Source organism: Aythya ferina (genome assembly GCF_964211825.1).
Source record: "Aythya ferina genome assembly, chromosome: 5".
Lineage (NCBI taxonomy): Eukaryota > Metazoa > Chordata > Aves > Anseriformes > Anatidae > Aythya > Aythya ferina.
The window spans coordinates 43,260,915-43,280,662 of NC_140301.1; the positions used below are offsets into that span (position 1 = coordinate 43,260,915).

The 19,748-nt window shown below is 42.4% G+C and overlaps 1 protein-coding gene across 3 annotated transcripts in view; it reads left to right on the forward strand.

The window, feature by feature from the left end:
- The window catches only part of BRSK2 (BR serine/threonine kinase 2), a 300,200-nt gene extending 280,452 nt beyond the window's left edge, over positions 1 to 19,748 (forward strand). The window contains exons 23-24 of one of the 3 annotated variants that reach the window (XM_084520597.1): positions 6,086 to 6,133; positions 18,936 to 19,748. In XM_084520597.1, the coding sequence (XP_084376723.1) occupies positions 6,086 to 6,133; positions 18,936 to 19,111 (224 nt within the window). In that variant the 3' untranslated portion in view covers positions 19,112 to 19,748. Of the gene's footprint in view, positions 1 to 6,085; positions 6,134 to 18,887 lie in introns of all 3 variants that reach the window. The other 2 variants (XM_084520598.1, XM_084520599.1) reach the window with 2 other exon arrangements.

Sequence of the window (19,748 nt, forward strand, 5' to 3'; positions counted from 1 at the left end):
GACTCAGTGTTTCTTATGTAGAAACAAGACAAGTTCTTCATTTCTTTCTTCTCCCACGTTCCCAGCCCTTAACACCTCACAGGAATTGTGGTGGCTGGACTCCTGTTCAGGCTCTGTAGGCAGTCCTCTGCCGCAACAGAATGAGGTTACAGTTCACTTTGACTCTCCTCCTCCATGGCTTTGAGGGTATTGCTGGCTCTGACCAGCAACGCTGGCTTGTTTGTTCCCTTACCAGAGCACTGGAGATGTTCCTAGCTCATTGTGCACAGACATATCCTCTGTGTGGTTGTCTGCCCTGCCTTATAGTTCAGATGCCATTACAGGTGGGATGATGAAAGCCACCTGTGAAAGGTGCATGCTTGTAATGTGAGACCTGCAGAAGGGCAAGATTCAGGGAATACAATATAAAAGAGAACTGAAAGGCCTAGTAAGCATATGGCGCTGACAGTCATTCTCTCTCCAGCTCCTCTTTGATCCGTTATGCAGCATGCCAGCCCACTAAGCCGGCTTGCCTGGGTTTCAGAACGTACTTTTCTCTTTCTCATTTCCTCCAGCTCACAACAGTGTTTGTAGATGTCATGTTGCCCATGCATCTGTGTGTGTGTTATGTGAGTGTGTACACATACGTACCTGATTTAGGCAGATGTGTTTCTATGTCATACTTGAGTACCCTATAATCTCTCTTCCCCATGGATATCCCTGCATTCACTTCCATTTTCCCTTCCTAAGACTGTCTGTGCTTATTTCTTCTGACATCCTGTGAAGCAGGAAGACAGCTTCCTTCCCTTACTGGAAAAAATGTGTAAATAAATGCAATCCATCCCAAAAGCTAATCTAATAGCCACTTCTAAAAGCCACTGTCCAGTTGGCCAAATTTAGTGCAACATATCAGCTTTCTACCTTGATGCTTCAGGACATGAAATCCTCTGTGGTATAGCTGCTGAGATAATACCCAGTCTACGGACTTATGACTGGTATAGAACAATCAGATAGGTGGTGATGGCTCATTTTGTCTTCCAGTACAAGAACTAGAAGCCATCAAATGAAGCTAGTGGAAGCCAAATACCAAACAAATACCGAAAGGTGTGTCTTCATGTAGTGGGTAACACATGTAGAACTTGCTGAAGTGGATTTTGAAGCTTACAAAGGTGCTCATGTTCTCCTGAGTACTTTCTACTCCTAGGGAGACTGGATGACTCCCTGGAAGAGGAAACTTCATGGCAACTACTAAATGGATAAAACCACAGCAAACTCAGGAAAGCCCTGACCCGAAAGCGATGAGAGAATGAGGCAGTGCTAGGAGGAAGTGTTCTATATATGCTTGGTTTGCTGTTACTCTCCTGCATGTCCACGTGTGGCTGCTTTTGGAGAAGGAGCTCTAGGTGATTTGACTGTGGCCTTTTTTTCTGAGCCAGAATAGCCACCTGTGTGTTCTTGTTACTGGTATCACAAAATGCATTGTGCCTGGTGATGCCCTGAAAGGACAGTCTCTCTTGGATGAAGAATGAGTAACAAGGTCTGCGGGAACAGCTAGCCTTGTCTCTTCATCCATTGGTGCCCTTTGGTAGAATAAAGGGATCTCCTGAGGGGGAAAAAAAACACATATATTTTTGCCTTCGCTTCAGCCCAGTACCCTTTCCATTAAATTATAATCTGTTTTCCTCCAGTGCCATTGCACAAAAAAGTAATAGAAACAGCTGGTGAATAGGAACATGCAAAAGCCATCCGTGATCATACACGGGTTATCAATTTTTATTTTCTTAATATTTTCTTGCCTTTTTAAGCTTTGGTTTTAAGTGTGGGGTACTGCATATCCCCATTTTTTTTTACCTTTTTTTTTTTCCTGTGTTTTAGGCAATCAGCAGTGCTGAAATAGCCGTTATAAGTTCTTTGTAATAGGTTTTCTGATGTTTTATTATATTTCTTGGCTTCATGTGAGATTTTAACCCTCCGCTTCTCAGAAGTTCAGAGTTTCTCAGTGTTACTGCTAGAAATGCCTTTCATCAGCATAAGCAGCTGTTTAGGCACCATATGCAGCTCCAAAACAGGGCTGTGCAAATTCTTTCTGATTGCATGTGTCTTCTGTATATGCACCTGATCTCTCTTACTGTGCTGGTGTATGTCTCAAAAAGAAAAAAGTTGTTCACGTGACTCAAAAGGCTTTGCTGGAGTATTGATCTGTGCATTCTAGGTGTTCATCTTTATGGCTCACAAGAGCTGTGGGTTGGCTAAATAGCTACAAAAAATACTAGTAAGAAATGGCTTCCAAGTGTGCAAAGGATTTTATCAAAAGACAGAAAAAGGGAGTAAGGAGCAAATGAAGTGCTTTTGCCAGGTCAGCTTCCATCTGCAGACGTGAAACGGGACTATGTAGCTGTCAGTGTGGAACTGGACTGCCATTCAGTTTTATCTGGGGCTTGTCCAGGTCCCAGCTTTATCTTGTTTCCTGCATTCCTGTGGGATCCTTTATGTTGTAACCACTCTTGTAGCGTCTGGGGCATCACTTTATCTTGCTGTCATGCTTCCCACCTATAAGAGGCACAGTGTAATGCCTGGTTGGATTGCTAGAACACTGCATTTTGATAAACAACTTTAGTATTATTATTGAACAGACCTCACTAAAGTTAACTGAGTAGTCCTGAAATAAAACATGTAAAAAAGAGTCCAAGCACTCCAGTTTATAGAACAGTGCATTTCAAGTAGGCACCCAAACACTGGGGAATTCCAACCCAAAAGGTAACTGCTTTGGACCAGAGGAAGTGGTATCTCCCTTAGCATCATCTGCTTTAATGTAAGTGGTTATTGGGAACTATCAGCAATTGACAGGAGACGTTCAGTGCTTTTCTGGGATCTAGCCCTGCATTTGGAGATCTCCAGAGAGCAGTTGTTTGTGTGAGATTTCCTGGACTGGGACAAGTCACAGTCCCAGAGATACTAGATGCATCTCAAACCAAGCTGTTTGATTGTGAAATTTATGAGGAATAGAAACACAAGTTACTGAAAAAAAAATAAATTCAGGAAAGAAAATTCAGCAGAACACTAGAATTTTTTAATGGATTCGGAACTCGTTTTGACCTTTTCATGTTCCAATCAGGAAGGGTCTATTTTAACCAAAGCATTTGTCATCTGCTAATGAACTGAACTGAGTGTCATTTATGAAAGAGTCTTGGTCAAATCTGAAGCGTGAGGGACTGCCAGCAATTCTGAAACAAGGAATTGCCTTATCATCAGAAGGATTGAGCTCTGGCGCTGCCACTCTGCTTTAATTAAAAAATTAAACAGCATACATTAAAAGTGTAGTTACATGACCCATCCGCACTTCTCAGGGAGCATTTAGCTTTTGGACCCTGGTGTTATTCACCTCACATAACACCTTGATCTTGCAGACACTGGGTTATGGATTATTATCTGTGAGCAGAAGCCTGCTGCCAAGAATCTACGGCTTTCTAATAAGAATGAAAATTCTCCTTTAAAATTTTAAAATACTTTATCATACAGAATATTTATTAAAGCAGATGTTACAAGTTGATGGAAATGAAGGAAGTATTAAAGTAATCATTATAAGAGAGAAGCTGAAGGCATATTAACTCTGTTAGTCTCTTCAAAGATGTGGTATCAGCTACTGTTTCTGGCATGCTCGTTTTTGCTGTCCTTTAGGAATGGGGAAAAAAAATACGTGATCATGTGTTAGGAAGACATTAGAAATAAAAATAAGTTACTGGGCAAGTCTTGGGACTGGCCATGGCACTATAGAGAACGCAAATTGTAGTTTTTGTTGTGCATAAATGTTCTAAGAAAGAAAACTGTGAAGTTTTATTAGTTTTCCTTTGATATTTTTCCACAGTCTTATATTTCAAAAGAATCTGTGTGTTTTTTCCTATCCATCCAAAACTATTCTACAACCTACAAAATTAGTATTTTAGGAACAGATCCCAAGGTGTTACGTTATCAAAAAGCCTACACTACAATCCTTTATTTTTCTGTTGCGGATCTGTCAGTTTGTATTCTGATCACAGGATTAATGTATGTAGAGCAGTTGCACAATTAGCTTTAAATGAAATACTTAAAAGAGCTATGCTGACCACAGATGACTGAAAAAAAGACAATATTCTGAGGTACTACCTTAAGAAGGCATCATTAATTTATGTTAAAAAATCACAAAGAAAGAGAAATACTCATTTCAGGAGACTCTTAGTAAACCAGCCATAATATTTACCTATTCTGGCATTATCCAAGTGCTACCATTTTTGTTTCTTGACTGCTAGTGACTGTGTGGTCAGTCTGGATGCACTTGAGAGAAGAATTCCAGGTGATGGAAGTGGGAGTCAGAAACAATCTTTCAGTTCTATTTGAGACTTTCCTTGCTCTTCTTCCCTGTTCTTTTGCACTCTTTCAAAGCAGAGGTTATGGCTGGGTGACTGCTCTGAGCTCTGCCACCACAGATCTATAGTTATTGCAGCTGGGTGTAGTTGATTCACAAGGGGTTGGACAGGAGCGGCTACAAGGCATCAGGTAACAGGCTTCTCCAAGTTATTAAAGAAGAAGGAAACAACTCATGGTTGTGACTCCTTGACATTGCCTCAATCAGCACCTGTAGGCACTTCCTAAACCTGTTAGGCATCTCTGGGGAGAAGTATTTTTTGGGAGCTTAGTCTGCCTTCATACAGTCAGAATAGCCAAAGACAGGTGAACTCCTGGCCTCTGACACCTCTGATACCTTGTTCCAAATCCTGAATCCTCTTTTCTCCTTCACCTCCTTCCTTTTTCCCCTCTTTCTGTCAGTCTTGTGCCTTTCTGAGAGACCTCCCATGGGTTTAATCTCCCATTCAGCTCTGTCAGCCTGCCTTTGACCTTTGGGGTGGAGAGCATGTAACTTCTCCTCGGATGCTTTGACCAGCATCACTGGACTAAGCACTACTCCATGCTTTCCCAGGCGATCTGTGCAGCACAGGCCTGGCCGCATCAGAAAGCACAGCCATGCTCTTCTAGAATGGGTTTAGCATACCCAGGCATATCCAGCATCCCTTCCTCCTCTTTGAAAATTACTTTTCTGTGGAGAGGCATGCTGAGAAATGGTCCTGCCCTATCTCCTGCAGACTTTCAGCAGACAGGGAGTAATTAGAGCATCCTGGCAGGCAGGGATTTGGGGCATATGTGCGCATGTTTCCAAGAGGCCTATTTCTTTAATACCTGGGTTCTTACTAGAGGCCAGGCAAGAGGAGACCTGAGACCGAACCAAGTGCTGTAAATGTTTCCCACTGGCTCCAGAGGGAGCATGGGCTGAGGCACCAGGTGCCGCAGCAGCCTGGCTGACAGCAGCAAATCTCGCTTGCCAGCAGCTTTCACAGGGAAGAGACCAGTGGGGCTAGTCCTCTCCACATTAAAACTCCCATGTAAAGCTCCTTCTGCTTATCACACCTGAATTAGTAAGCACTGGGAGGCTGTGGCAAGGGGAGCTATACACAAAGTGGATAGTAATATCACTGGGCCAGATTCTGCCACCCTTTCCAGGAGTAATTCTGTTGCCTGTGAATAGTGCCATTGAAAGCAAGAAGAGTAAGAGACTACACGTGAATGAGAATGGCAGAATTATGTAAGGGATGTGAACACTGGGATCTAAAGATGTTTCTGAGCTGTGTAAGTAACCACCATAGCCCATATCCAGTAGCACAGTGGTGCATTTTCTCCCTCTCACAAACTTTTGATGTACATAGCTGGCTGGACATTTTCTGGGTGTTGCAGGATAACTTGCAAAGATATCCAGTGAGAGCAATGTATTTCAAGGCTTTTAGATCGCTAATTTAACAGCAGAACGATTCCCACATCTCTGAAATCCCCCTAGCTGTGATAAAGAGGTGGGTGCAAGCAGCAGGACCAGGCGAGCTCCACTCCCAGTTCCACGGCCAGGTTTTCACTGGCATAAAGCGGGTGGCAGAATTTGGCCTGGGTTGTGTGAAGTCCAAGATGCGTAAATGTTTCCTGCTTCAGGTAATAATGTGCTAAGTTACTACTTTATGCACAGAGGTATGGAAACCTTTTTTTATGTTTCTCCCTCCCTCCCTCCTCTTTCCGTTCTATGATCCAGACACCACTAACTGTATGGAGTTGATGACTGGCAGACTTTCCAAATGTGGTAAGAACTTCCTTCCCTACTGCCTTTTCTCCTTCCCCAGCCCCTGCTGAGCAACATAATAACGCGCCGCCCTGTCCCTTCCACCTGTTCCCCTTTCCCATCCCTGCTCTCCCACGCTCTTTTCAAGACTGCACACCCCGTAACAGCCCACAATGTCTTTCACTTACCTGGTGAACACGAGCACATACCCCTTTTTCTGATCCTCCCCATCCATGCACAGATGCACAGGCTCCACCACAGCTTTCCCCTTCATAGCACAAGTGTGTGGTGTTGCACTTCAGATTTCCCCCCTCACTGTCACTCAGGCCAGTGATTTTCTTTCCTGTTTTGTTGTTGTTGTTTACTTGCTGCCTTTGATTCTTGGTTCTTCAGTGAATGCTGCCCTGCTAGCTGCTGTCTCCCTTGTTCTCCTGCAATTTATTGAGACAGGATTGCTCTGTTATTTAATTCCCTTTTGCATCCACTCCCTTCTTCCCCAGGTATCTTTGGGGTAAGACCCTCTTAAATCTTCCATAAGACACACTGCATATTATCTGCCAGACAGTTAGCTGGTATAAATTGGTATAGTTCCAGTCTGGTTTCGAGGAAGGGCATTGTGTTTCTAGCTGGAGGAATAGTGGACAACTGGAAGTTTAGAATTTTGTTAGGAATGAGAAGAAAAGGAGTTTACTGCAAAACTTGCATCTCAACTTGCTTGGGGTTCCCTGAATTTTGGCTAACTTGTCCCTTGCCTTCCCTCCCTTCTATGCACACAGGGACTGTATTCTTTCTTTCATTACCTGTGCCTCTCCTGACTCCTTCAAATACAATGTTGGAAATACCCAAATACTATAAGAGAGGGTTTTTTTCTTTTTCCTTTTATCTTATACAGAAAGGTTCTGTACAAGAGAAATCTGTTCTCTTTAGATTTCCATTCTGGTAGCTAGGCTGAATTCAGACATTTCTGTGAAAGGGAACACAAGCTGTTGAGGAAGTGATCACTGAACTGGTACTGCTCTCCAGCTGGACTTGTGACTCCTGCGTCATCTCTTCGTATATTGAGGGAAGTTCTTCTGGAGTTGTTCTGCACTTTGTAACAATGAAGGAAAGCTGTCACAGTGGAGATAATATTAGGTTTATGTGCATGTGACTGAGAGCAGAATTTGTCCTGTTTCCTGATTTCAGATGATCTCTTTCCCTAAAAGTGCAGCTTTGGTCGTAGGATTTTTTTCCTTTTCGCTGAGAAGGGCTCATATGATTTCTTATTTGAGTTTTCTGGTTTATACCATTTCTGATCTCTTCGTGAAGACTCGTTTAATTTGTAGACAGACCTGCAGCTTCTTCTTGAAGGCATCAGACAGCAATTTTCTGTTCTCCCTCAAGCCTTTATTTCTTGCCTTATCTGGCATTCACATCATACAAAAATACTGAAATGCTGATTCTGCTGGTTGCTTTCAAGTTAATTGAGCTACATGGATAAGCAGTCAGTACTCTGCACTCTCTAAACAGAGCATTACTCTTCACTCCCAGCTCAGGCAGGCCTTCCAGCTGTCACGGTGTCAGCATACGTCCAACAAGGGACAAAAAGGACAAAGTGAATGCCATCAAGGAGACTACTTTATGGCAGCTACAGCACAAACAGAGTACATACACAGATCCATAAAAGAGATAGGAAGAGGTGTTGGGGTTTAATGGAGCTGCGTCCTTTGAATCAAATTCCTGTTGTGCTCACAAAAAACAGAGGTTGTGGTGACGTTCATGGTGCTGAATTCCACTGTCCTACATGACCAAAGAGCTATGTTGCGTGCAGGGGAGCTCACCCAATATTCAATCAGGGAAGTAAAGAGGAATGATGCCAAGATTTAACCTAGTATTGGCAACTGTCCTCTGACTTTGAGGACAGGCAGCACTCTGTGGAGTTGGTGCAGCGTTCATCTAGTAGCAGCCAATAGTGTAAGAAAAACTACACTGAATTTTTTTGACCTCATCATCGTTCCACATTTTACGAATGAGCATAGGAAAGCATTTGTGCAAGAGTGTGGTGGTTTTACTGTGCTGGGCAACTAAACCCCACAACCGCTCTCTCACTCCCCCTCTTTTTAGATGAGGAGGGGGAGAAGTAAAGCAAAGAACAACTCACGGGTTGAGATAAGGATAATTTAATTAAAGGGAAATAATAATAATAATTAAATAAAGATTATTATGAACTAAACAATTTAAGTAAAGGGAAATGAAAAGGGAAAGGGGAAAAGGGAGGGGGAAAGGGAAAATAAAAAGGAGGGAGGAAAACAAACAAATAAAATAAATGAAGGCTATGTGGAAATGCAGAGGAAAGAAATTACTCTCTACTTCCCACAAATGAGCGATGATTGACCACGTCCTTGAAGCAGGGCCTCAATGCATGTAGCCGGTGTTTGGGAGGAGGACCGACGTTTTCCCAACGAGAGCCCACCCCTCCCCTCTTCTTCCTGTTTCCACCTTTTATTGCTGAGTGTGACATCACATGGTATGGAATATCCCTTTGGTTGGTTTAGGTCAGCTGCCCTAGTGATGTTTCTCTTCTCACTTTTTGGTTAGAGAGAGGCCCGATGCTGTGCCAGTGCTGCTCAGCAGTAGACACAACACTGGTGTGATAACACTGCTGTTCCAGCTACAAGTGCAGAGTACAGCACTGTATGGGCTGCTGCAGGGAAAGTTAACATTCCAGCCAGACCCAGTACAAAGAATTAACACTGGAGCAGGAAGAGCAAATGAGATGCATTATGCCTGGCACAGCCATGTGAAAGCTGTGGTGGGGATGAGGAATATCTCTTCACCCACTATAAAGCACTGAACTTGTAATTAACAGCAAGGCAAATTTATTTAGTCCTTTAAATGTTATTTCATCTTCTGCTAGTCATAGTCATCAATCTGAGAAATGATTCTGCATCTAGCCATTAGCATTGAAGAACAAGTTATTGTTGAACAGCAGAGGTATGTCAGAGCACCTGCCAATGTCCAAATGACGTAGCAGCTGCTGTATCAGTCCTACCTGCACACACTGCTGCCAACTCTTAGTATTTCACTAGGGAAGAAAAACTCAATCAAGTTGAAATGTACATTGGGATGGAATATTATATTAATTATAATTATATTATAAGTTTCCACCCACGTCAGTGGGGGAAGGGGCATTTCTAGTGTCAGGAAGACTAAACTGATTTCCATGAAGTCTTTAGTATCTGTTTATAAGAATAACTTTGCCTTGTAAAAGCTCTTTACATTTAAAATGCAGCTGTAACCCAAAAATTGTCTGTAGAAGTGACACCTTCCAGCTTAGCTGATCTTTCCCCTGTGCATATTCAGAGCCAAATCAGTTTAGTGACAAATAAGCTTTACTATTTTATGTGCTGCCATTAAACCTTATAGACTTAACACAGCTGTAAAAGACAGAGCTGGATTCTGTTTCTTTTGAGGGAGGATTGAGAGAACTGTTTACTATCATCTAATCTGGTATTTACATCTATCTCATTGAAGAATAGATTGTATAATTAACAATGCAGTTCTAATAGGTTCTCCTGAATCTTTACATAAAAAAATAAAAATAATAAAATGAAAAATAACACTCAAACTGGAAAGCCATCAATCTTCAGCCACAAAGCAATTCTCATTATAGTTTGAGCACATTGGATCTGGAGCCATTGATATATACCACACGGAAGCCCAATGCCATTTCAGTAGTCTTTCTTCAAAAGAGTCTGTCTTCACAAACTTGAATGACTTTAAGGCCTTTAATTCAAGAACTGAGAGTTTGTTTGGGTGGTTGAATCAGTAGTAAAGCTGTTGTACAGTCTTTGATAGCTCCCTTTCCCAGCTATCCATAGTTTTTTTGTAGTCTGTAGTAAGCATGTTTCACCAAGGTGCTGGCTGCTGGCAGAAAGCTCAGAAAAGCTTGCCTCATTCTTCATGTTATCTTCTGAAAAACCCTTAGCAGGGAGCCTGTAAACTTTCTAGTTTCCCTGCTGTGGCTGTCTGGGGCTGAGTTTTGTTTCCAAGTAAGGCAATCTTTGCTTGTGGCTTTACATCCCTCATGACTGTGAGGGAAGTTTTCAGTTACATCAGTGGCACTTCCAAGAACATGGGTGATGATCAGAGGTTATTATGTGTAAGTAATGCAGCTCCAGTCAAATCATGTGATTGTGTTTGGCACTGCACAAACATGCTTTCTTGCGAAGTCTTAGACCATAACCCTGTGAGAAAAGACTAGTCAGAAAGCATCGTGCTTAAACATCTTCTGTTGCTGTTCACAGTTTGAAACTGTCTTCAGTTAAACAAAAAGCCTTTCAGATCTTGTGTATACCAATGGCTATCACCAAAATGAGCTGATCAAAGCAGAACCCCAGCAAATTCACTTGCCTTTTATATCTTTTCAGTGTATCTCACTCAAATTTGTTGGTTCTAGTGTTTAGGAGATTGACATAGCTTCCTATTCTGAGCCAATCCAACGTTGTCTCCTGTGGCCAATCATCCTTTGTGCACACTTGCACTAAAGGCTTCTCTCTTCTTACCTTCTTGCAAACACAGTTTGATTCATACAGATGCAATCCCAGGTCAATATTACCCCAAGCTACTTGAGAAATTAGGAAAGGTTTCGTAGTTACTGGTTACACCACCTCTGGGTTGCAGTTACAGCATGTAACTTAGTGAGTGCTAATTTAGAGACTTGTGGTGTTACTAACAGCAGCAAATATCTGGATTTGGTGCTCTCAGAAGTGATCCATACTAGCATCACAGTAACCCTGCTTCTTTCAGAGTAGCCTTTTGATCTTTGATGGAAGAGGAGATCGGTGATTTGCATTCATAAAGTCATAATGAATGGTAGAAACACTGATGCTGAGACCTGCAGAAAAAAAAAAAAAAAAAAATACCATGCTGTCCTCCCAGCTCAAAGGCTATCCCCACCTTTGCTACACTGCGAGGTTGTCAGAACAATATTCTCTTTATTAGCATTTGTGAAAAAAGTGCTTACTACTGGTCTTTCTGAGCATGGCCGATTCTTGATGGATATGGGAATGAAATTGGCATCCAAATGAGATGAGAGATGAAATTAATAAACCCACCTTCATTTCACCTGAATATGTGAAAGATCACATATTCAATCATGATGTGTGGATCATGATAAGAAAGATATTTCAGTTTCCAAAGAGTTCAAGCCAAGTTTCTCAGTTATTTGCTATCCAAATGGGTGCCTGATTCCCTCCACGCTGTAGCTGTATCTCCTCATTCTTGTGATGTGTTTGGGACACACTTCTTTTCCAACTCATAACTCATATTTTGCTCTGTAGAAGAAGGTAGCAATAAAGATGGCAACTTGGCACTAAAGATGTATCCAGATATATTAAGCTATTTGTTATACATTAGTTTCTGTCTTGACACTGTGGCCAGGTTTTTGCTGTCCAAGATCTTTTCCTCTTTCTTTGTAATAATGCCTACTGCAGAAAGCACACTTCTCTCTGAATTAAGATAACAATACTTAAGGTAGGCAGTGCTTCAGAATACTCCATGTGAATATTTCCTTGCTGTACTAAGCTGAATTTGCAATGGCCTCCCCTGAAAGTTAAATCATATTTTGAAGGGGTTGATTCAGAGGAAATGAGGAATTAACATTTTACCAGCATACACAGTTCATTTCTCTCCTTAGGAGCAGGTCAGAGAACTTAATGCCCCTAAGATCACACAAAAACATCCCTCTGGAAGGAAAGGAAAAAAGTCGTATTATTAAGTGCTAATACATTTCTGACATTTTATGGAGAAAAAATTAAATGAAACACCAGAAGTCTTCAGAGAATGGGTAGCAGCAATACTATCGTCTACTGTGGCTTTGTGAGTATAGGTTGTCATCTTACTCTCTCATCACACACTTGTGCAGACAGATCTTTGTAAAAGGACAGACATGCAAAGAATTCTTGGGCTGACTCCTTCACCAACCAATTTGCCAGAACAGTGTGATTCCACAAGAACATTTGGCATCTCTTTGTCACAGCACTGTCGTTGCCTGCTCTTTCAGTGCCACCAGCTGTCCAAATGAGCTCGATTCCCTCTTCTCCATCATCATGTCTCCTATTTTAAAAGTTACGTGGTGGTGCTGGAGTGGCCAGAGCTATTCATCAGTAATGGACATGTTTGTTTTCCAATTAATTACTCATGTCTTAGCTCTGCAGAAGATAGCAGGAAGGGAATACACCTCATTTATTTGGGTCTTTGCTGGCTGTGTTCACCATCCTCTAACTCAATCACCCAAGAGGTACCCATCTAAGTTACATTGCCTGTGACAGGAGAAGCTGAATTTTCTCTGTGAGAGAGAGAAAGAACATGTGTGAGACAGAGGCAGAATGGCTAATCACAAATACTGGGCCTTCCTCCTGCACGGGGGATGTTTTAGGGGAGTAGGAACAAGGATGGGTTATAGGGCATTTGAATGTCAGATTGGTTGTTCAGATCTGCCCAGATGTGTAGCCACTGAAAGTTCCCACCTGCTGGCAGCATGGACAGCTGTGCTAACAGTGTGTAATGAGTGGAGCAGTTTCTACCAGCAGTCTGTTTCTGCAAGCACTGTTATCAGCTGGCATTTTTACAGAGTCCAAGGACTCTGGAAAATAAGCTCTGTTCTTTCCTTTGGAAGTAGTCTTGCCCAGTTACAGTTCAGGTGTCCTGCTAAGAAACTCAAGTTATCCTGTGGGCTGTCAGTCTGCCTCCATTTTCTAATCCTAAACCAAAATAAAATCAAAACAGCTGTCCAGTTATATAACTTACCGTGGAAAAAATAAATGGGAGAACTTGTTTTGGTCAATCTGTTGTGTGACAGTTTAAAAATCTAACAAATATGAAACCACACACTTGTCTCCTGAAAAGCTTTTCTGACTTCCTATATTTTTAGAGAAGTACCAGTCTTGGGATTTCAGCAGTTCCTTCAGCTCACTTCAAGTAGGGTAGGAAGGATTCATAGATTAGGAAGTTCTGTGTGATGGCCTCCAGCAAGACATGGCAACTGCCTTTCAGTTACCCTTCTCCAGTCTAGAGGGAGACCTCATATATCCAATTTAGCTTAAACAAGTTGAGCAAAAGTTTTTTTTATAATCTTCTTTGATAGTGAGTGAGCTCCATGAGGCCTCTTTCTGATTTGCATTTGTACAATGCCAAGGCCAGGGACTCCTTATTCTGAAGAAAGACCCCTACATGAGATTGTAATTAAATGAAGAGGAGTAGGCAGGCCACTTTTACCTTTCCAATATCCCTTTCATTGCAGATATTTCTGGAGTGGGTTCTGTATTTTAAATCTTCTGATATTGAAGGCAAAGTGACTCTGCCAACAGAAAACAGACAGAAAGTGTCTAGTCTTAAAAAAGGGGGCTAGAATTCTGTCAAACTAGCAAATGGGTTTGAAAGGGACTGGGTTATCACTCATCAACAGAGTGTTTCAGTGCATTGTGTGGAAGGAGTTGGATTTTTGCTACATTATTCACTGAAACCATGGCTGCTATTGAAATAAATAGCAAGCTAGGGATGAAAATAAATAAATAAATAACAACAAGGACAGAAGGCAGGCAGAAAGGATGTGAAAGCAACATAAGAAGGAATATAGGAAGTCAGGTTGACAAAGTGTCTCTCTGTTTCCAGTTGAGACCTATGTTTTCCCATTCATTTTCTCTCAAAGCCTAAGCTAAAAATGCAGAAACTCAAAATTTGTCAGGCTATACAGAAAGGAAAGGCACAGAATAATAATCTCACAGATGGCATATTTGCTTTGTGCAACTTTGTGGTCAGCACCACAAGGATTAATGCATTAAAAGTTGTTATGGATGTGAGAGAGATGGTTTCACAGGACAAGAAAGTGCCTCGGGGTTTGCTTCCAATAAGGCAATGGGAATGTTGCCATTTGCTTGAATGAAAACAGGACCAAGTCCTTACCTGACTGTCTTAAAATGTTACAAAACAGCAGGCTACAGTCAGGGACTGAAGCCTCCGAGGTTGTCCTGAAGCTGCTTGTTCACCACCTCCTGTTAGTTTCCTCTGGAGGACTCGGAAGGTTTTTTCAAGGTCAGAGCAGATGCATCCTCTCCTGGTGCCACTCCTGGTGCTTGGAGTGAGTCACCTCCTCCTCTCTTTCCTCTTAACCTGGCCGTGCCACTTCAACTTCATGTGACACCAATGGGGCTAAGTCAATGTCACCAGACTTCTTAGGAACAGCAAATGACATACAGAATACTCTGAGGGCTGATACAAGCCATCTGCCCAGCTTCTTTGTACCTCTGTGTCTGTTCCCAGCCCTACTTCTTCCTTTTAGTGCTTGTTGTATTCAAATACATTCACAATTTTGACTCCTTTTGAGATATTTGGCCATGATAGAGCTGCACACAGGTGCCACAAACCAGTACCTTCTCCATAAATCTGTTTCTTTAGTGTCCCTTCAATACATGACCCTTTCATAAGCTTCAGTGCTTGTTTTCAAACTCATTCCCCTTCCCCATCTTGCAGCATCCAGTTCCTTGGACTAACTCAAAAATGCACATATCCATCTCCTCCTAACAGATGTAAACCTAATGCTCCAAACCTCCCCTCCTGCCTCTGATCCTTCTTGCAGTTTCTCACCCTTGCTGCCCTTCACGCTGTCTTTGCTCTGTGTTGATGAACATTTGCTCTCAAGGGGAAAGAAGACCTTAGTTACGGATGCATGAAATGCCAGGGAAGTTTTGAAGAATCAGTGAGCCAAACCTTCATCCCTGTCCAGAGGAAATGGGATGTCATCTCACTTTCTGAAATAAGAGAGGCAGCCTCTTTGAGGCCCCCAGATGGACTCGCAGGTGTAGGAGCCTGTCACATATTTTGCACTGAATGCTAGGAGTGGAGGATTGCTGAGAAAGCTATTCTAATCCATCATCGCCTGCACTTTCAGGTCTTGTTTTACTGGCCGTATAAGCCCAAAGGGAACTGAGAACTAAGAGGAGCAACACCACTCACAATTTTCATGCTTCCAGCATAGCTGCCCCGTGTTTACATATCCCCAGAGAGAAATGTGAGGACTCTTTGTCTATTCAAAGACCAGTATCTAGACCAGCCCAAGAGTGGGCTAACAAGCTGACCCGGAGATAACATCAATGCTGTGATTGTCTATAGTGCTTGGCGTAGGATCAGTTCTTTCTTGACTGCAAGATAGGGAAGTATTATTACCAAGTATTTAGTTACGAGGCCAGATACTACAAAAGGCAAAGAAAGGAAAGGGTTAGTGAAATGGCCTATTTTGTTTTTCAGTAGCTCTCTTTAAATATCCCTAAGGATTTCTTACCTCCCATTAAAATTTTACCTGAAAATGCTGATTGTGAGGAATCCAGTAGAGATACAGGCAAAGAAAAGCAGACTGTTAAATACTCTTGCTGCAGTAAATCTCCAAGCACTTGAAAGCCAGTAGGGCATGGGGAGGAGAAAGGGTGGATGAAACAGGGGCTGCATATTTTAATAGGATGATTAAAAATCCTGTATTGGAACTCATCAAGTACAAGATATTTACATACAATTTTTAAAATGTTTTATTGCTCCATTCTTGCAAGTTGTACTTTTGTCTGCTGTTCCTGTCTACGTGAAAAGTAAAATTTCCCCAATTCCTGCAGAGCACTGCTTACTCTGCCCTCTTCTATCCCTCTAAGCTTGTTGAATAAACTGCTCAGCTGAATAATTGGAGATACTCCCCTCCCCTTTTCTCCCAACCTAGCAGTCTTTCCCTCTCCAGCATTTTTTTCAGTGCTCTTTTTCATTCTCTCTGCTGACTCCATTTGCTTATGAAGATGAGAGGTCCAAAGCCACATAAGAGCCAGATCTGCCCACATTCCTGCATTCAAGGCTGAGTGTTTCCTTTTTTTTTTTTCTCTGAAAAAGAGTATTCACTTAAAAGAATTAGAAATGAGTCTGAGTAGATAGAAGAGTCTGAGCAGAGCATGCACCCACAAACCTAATACAGTTTTAGAGAGGCTCAGTGAAAAACTGGAATTAGATGTCATAGATCTGGAAGAGATATCTCCTTTCCAAAGCATTTGCATGCACGTGGAAGGAGGCAGGTGGAGCTCACAGAGTTCTGACCCAGAAATGGCTGAGAGTTTGATAGCTTTTCCTATCTTAGCCAGAAATTGAGATACATGTGTTGCCTGGCTGTTTGTTCAGGCCCATCTCTAAGACTTCAGTCTGTTAGCTGAATGATGCCCTTCCAGAAACTAACAGCCATTTGCTTGGGGCGTGGATATAATTGAATGCACAGATAGAACCAGGGCCAGCAGTAAGTTAAACACAAAACTGCAAGTACAGGAAGACAAGGAATGAATTAGATAAGAAAGACTGAGATCCTTCACTCTATATGCCAGCCATTTGGTTTCTCTCAGTGTCTGTTACCATGCAGAAGAAAGCAACAACTACCTGGCCAGCATGGGGCAGAAGAAAAAGTAACACATTCTGTTTTGCAGGACACAAATCCTACAAATTGCACTTTCTTTGCAGAAGAACAGTTGATGTTCATCTAGTATCTTCCATTAGAGAGAAAGACAGCACTCAACAAGCTCTTCAGAAAAGTTACCACACAGAGACAGTATTTGCCTGCTGTAGCAACTGATTTGCCTGTGTGTGTAATAAAAGTGAAAGGAAATAGAATATTACTAGGCCACCAGTGCCCACTAACTGTGAATAAGGGGTGCTCTCTGCTACGCAGAAACCCCTTTGCTCTGGACTGGATGTTGCCATCTCGGGGAAGGAAGGTCCCATCCCTCACAGCATTCTGCATCACTGCAAGGCAGAAACCAGGAGCCTGTTTCCTTCTGGGAGCCAGAGAATGAAATTACTTAGGTGGGATGTAAATGAGATGATCTGAATTTGTTAGAACAATGGAGCCAACAGTGCCAATATTGAGAAAAGCACAATGGGGTTTTAATGATCACAAACAGTCATCACCTGTATGGTGTAGGTTAGATAAGAACCAGCCCTTTCAACATCCATGTACAGAGGATTTATTGTGACCCCTCAGATGTCTGGTCAGGATTAATCCCCCAATCCAGGAAAATTACAAGGGACTAGAAGAGCCCCACAAGGGCTACATTTATGATAGTTGCTGGTCCATTTCCCTCAGTAGCTTCACAGAACCTTTCCTCGGGTATGACCTTCCACACATCCTCTCACACAGGACTAGACAAACACCACACACTGCTGCTGCCTGGAGGTCCAAAAATATGGTGGCACAGAGGTGTAGCCACTACTACAGTGGGCGCTCCAGCATGAGAAAAGAGCCTGCTGCACAGCCTCAGCCCAAGCTGTTGTGTTTTGAAACCTCCGTGGACTGTTCCTGGGTTGCTACCACTCATGCTGAGACACAGCTGGGTCTTTCACTGCATTGGATGTACGGCAGACAGGAATTAAATGAAGACTGTCAACTGTCTGGCTCTCACCAGTCAAGGTGTTGCATGCAATTGCCCTGGAGCTGCATAATTAAACCCAGCACGTAGCTGTTAGTCAAGCACATGAAGGCTCCTTACATACCACTTGTGCCTTGTGAATTGAGAGTTCTCAGATACCTGCATTCGAAGGGATTTAGAAGAAGACTCACTGCATTCAAACCAGGGTCTGTCTGTTCCTTTTGGCCCCTGGAGGTGGGTCTGTGATGTGTCATGCTCCACAGTGGCAAGTGGCATTGGTAAAGTGAATCTTGGATATGATCAAAAGGTGAAATGGCGGGCAAAGAGACTTTTCCAAATGGCATGAAAGATTGTATTCTGATGTGCACAGTGCCCAACCCATGTTAACACTGCGGCCTGCTCCAGTGGCTGGCTTAATGAGATACTTTTTCCACCAGCATGAAACCCTGCACCCTTCTGTGGCTCCTAGCTCCACTGAAAGCCATGTCAGTGTTGTGGAGGCTGTGTTGTAGCAAGAACATAAATTCAGGACAGTGAGGAAGTAGTTCTTGACCCTAGTAGGTCCTAGAAATATTTACAGCCAGAGAAGTTTGCTTCTACATAGTATTCAGTATCTTCATTTCAAGGTGCCTGTTGTAAGAAAGTTGTGAATTTGCTTAGAGGCTTGCAAGCACAAGCCATAAATCACACATACAGATGGAAGTAGTCATGTCAGCCATCTCTCATTTTTCACATATTTTCTCCCTTAGAGCGCTCAGGCACTTCAGGCTTAGTGTCTGAAAGGTGAGCAAGCAGATACTCAGAACGAAACAGAAAGCAAGCAAGAAAAACTTAATGCCCAGTGCAGCCAGAGAACTTAGCAGAGCTGCAAAGCAAGGCATCAATTGGTGACCACATCAAAAAAATGGAACAGCAGCACTAAGAGGGGATTTGCCTGTACTCAGCATTACATTCACTGACGTCTCATTGCGGAGTGGCCAAATGACTCCAAGTAGACTGAACCAGTTCAACATGGTGCTGTGTCCTCCTGCTAGGTGAGACAGCTGTACCCACCCTCTCAGGAAAACCAGGACCTACCACCTAGGTGCTTTGTGCTCCCAGCCTCTTTACTTCTGTAGGTGTCCCATCCTAAACACTCTTCCTCTTCCTGCTCATTGTCTTCATCCCCCACACACCCCCACGCACGTGGCTCTGGATCTCCTCATCATGTTCTTCTCGTTAAAAGCCCCATTGTTCATTTGTTTGTTTGTTCTCTCTCTTTCTCTCCTCTTTTTCTCTCTTTCCCTCTCGTTTTTTTTTTCTTTCTTCCTTTCTTTCTTTCTTTTTTTGTCTCCTCTGTTTTGTGTACCCAGGCAGCCCATTGAGTAACTTCTTTGACGTAATTAAACAACTTTTTTCAGACGAGAAGAACGGGCAGGTGAGCCATCCCCCCGGCACGCCAACCAAGCATAGCGCAAACAGCAAGCGGAGCGATTCCGGTTCTAATGACTATGGGTCTAGAGGAGACAATAAGTACCCTGCTGGCAAAGACAAGGCAAAGATGGTCTCATCAGTCGGCCTACAAGACCAACCTTAAATAAACACATAAAAATTAAATAACTTAGAAAAAAATCAAAAACAAAAACAAAAAAGCAAGAAAGAATGAAAGAATATTCCTTAGCAAGCTAGCCTCTAAACTAGAAGGATGTATATACCTTGCCACAACAGTACAAAACTGTCTATAGACAAATTTTGTATGAAGGAATGACTGTATATATATACATATATATATTTATATATGATATATAATATATATCTCAGAAACAAACACAAAAACAAACGAACGAAAGAATGAAAAGAAAAGAAAGAAAAGAAAAGGTAGCACAGATGACAAACCCAGTTCGACAGATCTTGGGTTGTGTTTTTTTTGATTGTTTTTTTTTTTTTTTTCTCCCTTTTTTTGAATGTTTTTCTTTTTTCTCCTTCCTGATTTTTTATTTTTATTTTTATTTTTTGTTTTCTTTTGGTTTGTTTCTTGTTCTGTTCATGCTCTCTCTGTGTTTCTGACGACACCACTTGTTTCCGCTCTGCTACCAGGAATTATCCCGAAAAGTTAACATGTCAGCCACGGCTTCACCTTCTGTGCTCTGCGGACACTTGTTGACGGAAGGCAACCGATGTAGACTGTCCAAGGACCAGTCCTGTTTGAGGTTCCCAGCCTCCCCTCTCCCTTC